Below are 9,648 nucleotides of genomic sequence, written 5' to 3'. Positions count from 1 at the left end.
AACGGAGAGGGAAATGTGGAACCCAAATATGGAAATGGCGGATGTCATTGTAGTGAGTGATGTCATAGACTGGCACGATGCATAAGTACACAAACCTACAGCAAGACATCATGGTTTATTTATTTCCTCTGGTGAGACGAGGTAATAAACCAACCATGTGAAAGGGACATTTGTTGTGTGCTGGCATCTCTTTCTTTCAATTTCGTATTTTTGAGCCTTGCACCTACAAGAATATACTCTTTCTTCTAATTTGGAGTGTTGCGGGTTGTCTTTTTTCCTCTCAGTATAGTAGTAGTAGTTACAGTAGACCTATTATTTAATGTTAGTATTAAAGACTATTTATAGCCTTCCATACACTACAAGAGTTCTGACAATATTTTGGAAAGATTTTTAAAATACTAAATTATACTAGAATGTAGTCTTTTAAAAAATATTTCCAAAATCTTGTGTTCTTGTCAGAAATCTTAAACCAGCAAGCTCAGTCATACTACATACTCCCGTACAGTAGGTGGCGGCATGCAGCTAAAAGCAATGGCTACAACCCTCCATAAAAGTAAAGGAAGAAGAAGCCATTTCCTGGCCTCTATGGTAACAACAATAACAACAACACAACCACCACACAATGCAGCTCTCACTAAACAACATATTAGAGCAGAAGCCTATTAAATTCCAGTTGGAACAAGATGGAGACTTTTTCATGGTGGGATCAGAGGTATGTAACAAATAATTAACTCGTCTCTAATGTTTGTCTCCCCAGTGTAAAGATGTAGCATTTTACAGCTAGTTGATGAATTAAAGTCCTCAGTCGCCACGACTGATTTCAGTCATTTGGATTCTGGAGATATGCCAGCATTTATTCTAAGCCAAAGTACGGTAGTCTATTCTACAAGCTCTCAATTGAGAGCTTGTAGAATAGACTACTTTGGCTTATTTAATTAGATCCTACGTTTGAAGTGGTCAGACTAGCATTATGTGCAGATTGCAGAAACATCTTCCATAAAACCCTAATCGTCAGTGGGTCCTAATTGGTTCCCAGCTAAATCATTTTGCTGCTGTGCTGTCTCTCCTTATTAATCCACATTATGTCCTTATTTACTGCTGTAGCGGTCATTGACGATTGAATTGACCCTTTTTGTTAATTTTTTTAATACATCAAGGAATCAACACGAAAAAATAAATACAAATAATACATTTATTTGATTATATAAATAATCAAATAAATGAATTAGTCTGATAACTCTGATTAAGTACTTTAGCCCTGTGTTCTTTGTACAGGTGTCCAAAGCTTGCTGCTGCCTTTGAGTAGCCCGTCTCCGGACCCCCCGGGTTGAGCTCCTTTGGACCGCTACCACGAAGGGTCCGGTCTCACCGGCGTCAAGCGACATGGGATGCAATCTGACTTTCCCTGTTTTACCTCTGTGCTGCGGTGTCGGTGTCACGCTGACATATTCCAAAATAAGCATATGAACGCTATAGGAGACAACGAACCTTCTGACCCCCCCCCCGCGAACGGCTCAGAAGCCGTTAAGTATTTTTAATGGTAGCGGTCCAAAGGAGCTCAACCCGGGGGGTCCGGAGACGGGCTAGCCTTTGAGTTACTTTTCTTTTTCTTTATCTTTTGCATTGTAATTGTATTTGTTATTTTTTACTTTATTAATTGTATGCATAATGTCATTCATTGTATGATTGCATGTGTTCCTTTAAATTGGCTTGTTGAAAGTTTTACTGTAAATAAAATCGCCTTGCCTGGGCTGGCTGTAGCGCCGACAGTGCATATTTATCTCTAGAGAGTTGTGAGAATGGAAACAAAACATGGACATTAATAAACATAAAACCTACAATGATGATTTTTTTTCTTATAGCCAATCTACAGCCCCTAGAGTTATGCTACTGAAGGCATCAGAAATGTGAAGAGATCTTTGAGGGAAATGATGAGAAATACAAAGCTGTTTCCATCAGCACAGAACCTCCAGCACACCTCAGGTAAGTTCTACCTCCTCTGTAGTTTCTCCAAAGCCTGCAGTAGGGTGGCTATTAGGACTTAGGACCTTATATCGCAGTATGTTGGACCAAATGCATCTATCGATATTGTGACGTTACTTTCTTTATTTTGTAGATGGGATAGCTACTTTTTGAACAAATAGTGTAGAACCCTGGGGGACCCCAGTCAACTAAGTACAGTATATAGCTTTTAAGTGTCTGAATTAAAGGTGTATATTGAAAATTAAAGTTTAAATTAAAGTGTGACTGTTCCATTTTTTCCTTAGCTTTGACGATGATGACCCTCCAGTGAACCATGAGAATCTCTCCCAAACAGAAGTGCTGCTGCCCATTCATCTAGACATGGACATAGATGGACATAAACATCCAGATGCCTTCACGTGGAATATGAACGGTATAATTAAACACTCAATATCAAGTTTCACAACAGCCTCTACTTTTCGTTCTGTGCCAAATCAGACTTCAAAAGACTGATTTATTCTTAGTTGCGCATCAGTTTCGTGCACTGAAAACAGCTCTCGGTCTCTCAGAGAGAGAATTCATTTGTTGGATAAAGTAACAAAATATATGAATTGTACTATTCCAATCTGTATTTTGAGCTGAGAGGTTTTCTTGCTAAAACTTTGAAGCCTGATGTCTTAGAACGTCAGTTCTCAGAAACACCTGTAGTACTAGTAACGTGCAGTTAACGGTTTGGCCAGTCTAAGCAAGCGATTCCTCATTGTGTAGTGTACATGGGACATGGAAATAATGTATTTACATTTTAAGAATCCAGTGTTCACTATCATGTTATTTCTCTGCTTCTAGACACCCAGCACATGGTTGTGTGTAAAGAGGAGGTTTCAACTGAACAGGAGAGGAGCCCCAGTCTGGTCAAGGAGGAACCAGAGTCTCCACACATTAAAGAGGAACCTGATGGGTCAATGTTACTAGCAGTGAAAAGTGAAGATGATGATGATGAAATCTCTTCACACTGTTCTGAAGTTGAAATTGAAGTTGAACTTGACTCTGACACTGAAGTCACTGAAGACAGTGATGAGTGGGAGGAGACCAGTGGAGGTCAGTCAGTAAATGTGGAAGGATGCATATATACTGTCATTGAGCAACAAGCTGTCCCACGACCCAACAACAAACAAACTATATATAGTTGTCCAGAGTGTGGCTAAACAAAATCTCATTCACATGCTGATACATACAGTATAGAGCATACTTATTTACACGCACCTCGACAGTGGGTGCTTGTATCAGGTATACTGACCTGACGAAGATCTATCAAGATCGAAACGTAGTCGTGTAATTCAATAAAGTAATTCTTTTTTTTTTTAAAGATATTTTCTTTGCGGCTTACGCCTTTTATTGGTTTTTTGAAGGGACAGACAGTAGGCTGACAGGAAAACGGGAGAGAGATGGGGGAAGACATGCAGTAAAGGCCGTGTCGGGCTCGGGAGTCGAACCCGCGGCACACTGCGACTGGATTACCAGTCGGGTGCCCAGACGGTTACGCCACCGCCTGGGCCAATAAAGTAATTCTTTACCAAAATAATTGTGTGCGGGCCATACCTCCTTACATACAGTATAGAGGACTAATATTTTAGTTGTAAAGTTTGCATCAAAAGCTCAAATTAAAATAGCGTAATATCAATTAGAGTTGATACATTAACTGATAATTGACTTAAAGGGGAATACTACTCATTATCAACATTTTACTATGTCATTAATATATATAAAAATCACACCTGTGTGAACTGAGTGGTGCAACTCCCCTCTCCCCCTGCCTCTATCTCTCTCTCTGTAATTAGAACTAGGCAACAGTGCAACTCTCTCTGTTTCTGGCACAACAGTGCCACTTTTGCCCTTACTGGTACTCATAGTCACATAGCCACACACATAGTCACATAGGTTAACACGGACATTGCTGTTCCTTGGAGTGGTTGCACCACTCAAAAAATCAGTAACATTATTACTTCATAATGTTACTGATTTTTTTTCCATACCTCCAGTTAATCAGTTAATTGTGAAGTCTTGCAAAAAGAAAATATTAGAAAATACATATTTTTATGTTACACATGAGGAATGAGGAAAATAAAACAATACAACTATATGAACAAGTAAAAACGTAACTAAAAACAATCTAGTTGACAGACACAACTGATTTCCTTGATATGATCCAAGTGATGTCATGTAATCTATTTATAGTATAATATTTTCAAACGTTGCTCCTTCCTAGGTGATGCATCTTATTCTGCTGTGGCATTAAACAGTCATGCTGCCAAGTCACAACACCCACAGACCAGCAGGGCTCAGGAACACCCACCGCAACGAGATGAACCTTCCATTTTTCTTCTTGTTGGTGTTGTTCCAGCCAGCACCAACGGTAACTACTAACTAACCAAGGGCTGTGGTTCCCCACACTCACTGTATTGAAAATGGTTCAACATCACTGAATCCAGTTGGAAAGAAAGTTTGTCACAAATGTATCACAGACAGAAATGATTGCGAACGCAGTGAGCATTTACTATGAGACCCAGCAGATCATGTCTGTGTGTGTGTCTGTGTGTCTGTCACGCTGTAACACCACTGGCCTGCCACCAGAGACACTGTCAATACTAGCCCAACATAATAGTGTAAACCTTTAGCTGCTTAACGACGACACTGTCAATACTAGCCCAACATAATAGTGTAAACCTTTAGCTGCTTAACGACGACACTGTCGATACTAGCCCAAAATAATAGTGTAAACCTTTAGCTGCTTAACGACGACACTGTCAATACTAGCCCAAAACAATAGTGTGCACCCCTGTACATGACGTTAGCTAAGCAGTCACAGTCTGTTACTGCTGCTTAACAACAACACTGTCGATACTAGCCCAAAATAAAAACAATAGTGTGAACCTTTACTGCTGCTGAACGAATAAACTGTCGATACTAGCCCAAAATAAAAACAATAGTGTGAACCTTTACTGCTGCTGAACGAATAAACTGTCGATACTAGCCCAAAATAAAAACAATAGTGTGAACCTTTACTGCTGCTGAACGAATAAACTGTCGATACTAGCCCAAAATAAAAATAATAGTGTGAAACTTTACTGCTGCTTAACAACAACACTGTATGTAACTAGGTGTACTAGTGTGTGTGTATGGGCTAAACCTTTACTGCTGCTGAACGACACTGTCGATACTAGCCCAAAATATGGAGATAGACTCTACTATATCAAATAAATCTGTATACAACACAATTTCCATGATTTCAGGGAGGTAGGGAAATAATACATGTACTGTTAACTACATTAACACTAAGCAGGGGCGAGTTGGTAAAGGGGTGAATCAGTTCTACTACCCCAGCAAGCATTTCAACATATCTATTGCCACTTCTACTCTACTGCATTTAACATCGACATCGACATGTCACAGCACCAGCCCTCCACCAGCACATCACCATCTAACAGCCAAATACCCTCATGTGCAGATAGGCCAGAGGAGAGTAAAGAAGATCGTTGCCGACGTCTCGCCAGGGAACGGAAGCAGCGTCAACGCAAAACACACACAGACGAAAGGCTCGCCCAGCTGCGGCAACGAGATGCTGAGATGAAGCAGCAGCACCGCCAACGACTGGATGAGGACAGCCGGGCCCAGCTGCGGGAACAAAATGCTGAGATGATGCAGCAGCACCGCCAACAACTGGATGAGGACAGCCGGGCCCAGCTGCGGCAACGAGATGCTGAGATGAAGCAGCAGCACCGCCAACGACTGGATGAGGACAGCCGGGCCCAGCTGCGGAAACAAAATGCTGAGAGGATGCAGCAGCACCGCCAACGACTGGATGAGGACAGCCGGGCCCAGCTGCGGAAACAAAATGCTGAGAGGATGCAGCAGCAACGCCAACGACTGGATGAGGACAGCCGGGCCCAGCTGCGGGAACAAAATGCTGAGAGGATGCAGCAGCAACGCCAACGACTGGATGAGGACAGCAGGGCCCAGCTGCGCCAACGAGATGCTCTGCAGCACCAGCGGTCAAGAGCCGCACCAACTCCTCCCACACCTCAGCAGGAGTTCATAGAAAGTGAACGCAAACTGACACAAACTTAAAAAAAAAAAGAAGATAAGCATCATAAGCATCAACCTGCTCTTATACAACGTTTACCAACTAAATGTAACATGAATGTATTCATATTGTGGGGTAAGTCACGTTATGCTAGTGTCATCTTCATTGCCTTATAAATACATGGGGTCTGAGCCAACCAGCCAACTTGAGCTAATGGAGCTAAATGGAGATTGTGATTTCACAAACAAATAATAATAATAATAATGTGTTTGTGTGTGTGGCACAAGGTTAAAGGGTCTACTGTAGGAGGAGATCAGTTTCAATATTGTACAGTATGCATCACTGCTACTGTATGTATAAATGTGCATTACACCTCGAGCAGACTGTAATGACCAAAGCTTTTAATTAAGTGCTTGGTTCAGACTTTTGTTTCAAAAGTGTCATGTTAATCTTGTGACCCTCACCACAGGATTTGAGAATCCCCGGCTCAAATTATTAGTATTACCACCGCTACCAATAATAATGATAGGAAGAGCCGCAACAGCACTATCTGCAAAAAAATTCCTGTCGTCCTACCCGGACAGTAGTGATGTAATCATCGTGCCTGGTGAAGATCAAACATATTTAATACTTATCGGGGTGGTCCTGATCGACTGTGAGGTTTAAGATCGGATCTTTGACCCGCTCACACGTGACTATAGGATGATGATCTTGCAATATAATCTCTGTCGATCAGCTGCGAACAGGGAAAATGGAGCTGACGAAGATTATCTTGCAGTGTGAGCTTTAGCCAATAGACTATAGAGACGCTCCAGTTAAATGCTTCCCTTCAAATCGCCTGCTCTGATTTGGATGTGGAACACATCATTATAAGAAGTTGTTGTTTATTCCTTTCATGTCATTATAATTAATCTGTTGCACAGATCATGGAGTGTGAAGTACTCCACATGTTTAATCTCTCTCTCTCTCTCTCTGTCTCTCTCTCTCTCTCAGGAGTGGGGTCCCAGTCTGCCCAGACTCAGGTCTTCTCCTGTTCAGAGTGTTCGTACGCCTTCACATCTCAGGTCTTCCTCTATAGACACATGAAGAGGAACCACAATGACCTCTACTGCCAAATGCTGAGGAATGGACAGATCACCTCAGCAGCCTGTCAGCAGATCATCAGCTCTGTAACCACCAGTCAGCAACAAGGAGACACAGATGAACCGAGATCTTACAGTCATCAACAGTTTACCAAGACTTTAAGTCAGCCAGGAGGAGTGAAGACTTACACGGACTCTGTGAATCGTACGGGAAAGAAACCCCACATCTGTAAACATTGTGGCAAGGGTTTCCGTCGGCTCTCTAACCTGAAGACACACAAACACGTTCACACTGGAGAAAAACTTTTCCACTGTAAACAGTGTGACAAGAGTTTCAGTTGGTCGGGGGACCTGAACAGACACCGGCTTGTCCACACAAGAGCAAAACCTTTTCACTGTAAACACTGTGACAAGAGTTTCAACGAGGCAGGCTGTCTGAAGAAGCACCAGCGTGTCCACACTGGAGAAAGGCCTTTCCACTGTACACGCTGTGACAAGCGTTTCAAGTTGTCCGGTCATCTGAAGTCACACCAGCTCATCCACACTGGAGAAAGACCTTTCCACTGTAAACTTTGTGACAAGAGTTTCGGTCACTCGAGTGGCCTGAGCAGGCACCTGCGTATTCACACTGGAGAAAAGCCTTTCCAGTGTAAACACTGTGACAAACGTTTCATTGAGACAGGCGCTCTGAAGACGCATCAGCGCGTCCACGCTGCGAATAAAAACCTTTCCACGGTAAACGCCGTGGCAGACTGTCAGTGACTCGGGTATATGCGTGCTGGGCCCTCACCTCTACTCCACTGTTTCCCCAAACACTGGGTCTGGAGTCTGCACCCATTTGTGGGTTGCGGACACATTTTTTGGGGGGTCCCTAAATTCTTTGTTTCCTACATTTTGTTTTTGATTATTATTTTTTTCATGAATTGAAAACCATTTCAGAGATTTTTTTCAGGAAGAAATAAAAGAAAAAGCTAAGAAATTCCATAAGTTAGAAAACAAATGTTTAAGAAGTAGTGAAAATAGCTGATCTTAAAGCTCAAAGCACAGCTCGAAGTGACCTGTAGTGAGCTTGTAGAGCTGCTATTTTCGCTGTTTGGGTCCCAGGCAAACGACTACTCTACTCCCTGTACACACATGATTTCACAGTCACACATGGCTCCAACATCACCATCAAGTACAACAACAATGAGTCCACGTGAGAGCAACTCATTAGCACTCTGGTGCCAGGAGAAAAGCCATCAACTTCAAGAAGACCAAAGAGCTGACATGTGGATTTCAGAAGGCCGAGAGTATAGAGCACACGTCCATCTTCATAGATGGAGCTGCAGTGAAAAGGGGTCAGTGAGTTGAAGTTCCTCTGAGTACACTTCGAGGAGGAGCTTAACCCATTCTGGGCGGGAACCCATTTTTGGTGTTTTAAGCATTGTTATAATTTAGCTATTTTTGAAAAATCGTGAAAATGTAGCGCAAATCTTTGAATGTATATTCTTCCAGAGCAAACGTTTTTAACTCATATCTTTGCTTCTGGGGGGGTCCCTGGAACAACATATTTTCAGATGGGGGTCCGTGGCCAAATTCAGATAATTCTGGGGGTCCTTGACATGAAAAAGGTTGAGCACCACTGACATAGAAACATGAGGTTTTTCAGAAAACTGTCAGGATTTTGAAGACATTTGTAGAATTGATATAGCTCGGACAAAGGCCACGTATGTGAGGAAAAAGGCTCAGCAGCGAGCAACTACAGCAGTGCTACCCTGTGGGCCGCATGCGGCCCCTGCTTAATGTATCTTCCCGTCACGGTCATACCAATACAAATCTAATTATTTATTTTCATTGTTTTGAACAAAATTGTAGGTATAGCATTGTTTGTTCCAAGAGAAAGTGATATGGCCTGATGAGTATTAACCATTTATTTATTTATTCACCTGGGGTAATCTGTTCATTATACTGTATATGTTCTCTTCACATGATGTGAATGAAGACTCATTTTGTAATGTCATCATTAGTCATAATGTTTTTGTTCATTGAGGTTTGGCCTTATATATATGGAAATGTGGCTTTTTACTTTGTGTTTCCTTAATTTTTTTAGACTAGTCGTGTAGTCTGTTACAAAATAAATTTGTAAAGGTTTCAAAAATGCTTTGCTTAGCTTAGACTTTAAAAATGTTGCTGAGTGGCCCCCGCCCTGAGCCATCTTAAGTTGTGTAGCCCTGAACTACAGTACACATGGTTTTGTCGCCTGAAGAAGTTAGGAGTATGCCGCCGCATCCTCAGGCCTTACTACAACAGCTCCTTATCGATTGATATGATAGAATACTTTATTAGTCAGAAATTGTAAAATGGTACACCTTCCTTGTGTTCTTTTTTACTATGTCAATACTCGGCAATAGTGGAAGTTAACCTTTTTGTGGACTATGTGGTTGAACCTGACAATGCGCTGATATTCTTTTCCCACCTTAATGTCTAATATCATGGTAAATAAATGGTAAATGGTGCATCCAAGGCGCTTTACATACATTGTGC

At 41.9% G+C, this 9,648-nt stretch overlaps 1 protein-coding gene across 2 annotated transcripts; it reads left to right on the top strand.

Moving 5' to 3' along the window:
- The first annotated feature begins 598 nt into the window (after positions 1-598).
- LOC306927696 (uncharacterized protein) lies at positions 599-9,215 on the top strand. Of its 2 annotated transcripts, XM_079507525.1 has the most exons (6): positions 599-712; positions 1,863-1,983; positions 2,268-2,395; positions 2,809-3,060; positions 4,229-4,375; positions 7,037-9,215. In XM_079507525.1, exons 3-6 carry the CDS (start codon positions 2,344-2,346, stop codon positions 7,885-7,887), a joined length of 1,302 nt encoding a protein of 433 aa, XP_079363651.1. In that variant the 5' UTR covers positions 599-712; positions 1,863-1,983; positions 2,268-2,343; the 3' UTR covers positions 7,888-9,215. The 2 variants fall into 2 exon arrangements, with proteins under 2 accessions (XP_079363651.1, XP_079363650.1); XM_079507524.1 differs by lacking the exon at positions 2,268-2,395.
- Positions 9,216-9,648: the final 433 nt, after the last annotated feature.

The sequence above is a fragment of the Electrona antarctica genome, assembly GCF_951216825.1.
Source record: "Electrona antarctica genome assembly, chromosome: 8".
Classification (NCBI taxonomy): domain Eukaryota; kingdom Metazoa; phylum Chordata; class Actinopteri; order Myctophiformes; family Myctophidae; genus Electrona; species Electrona antarctica.
This window is presented reverse-complemented; position numbering and strand designations above follow the sequence as displayed.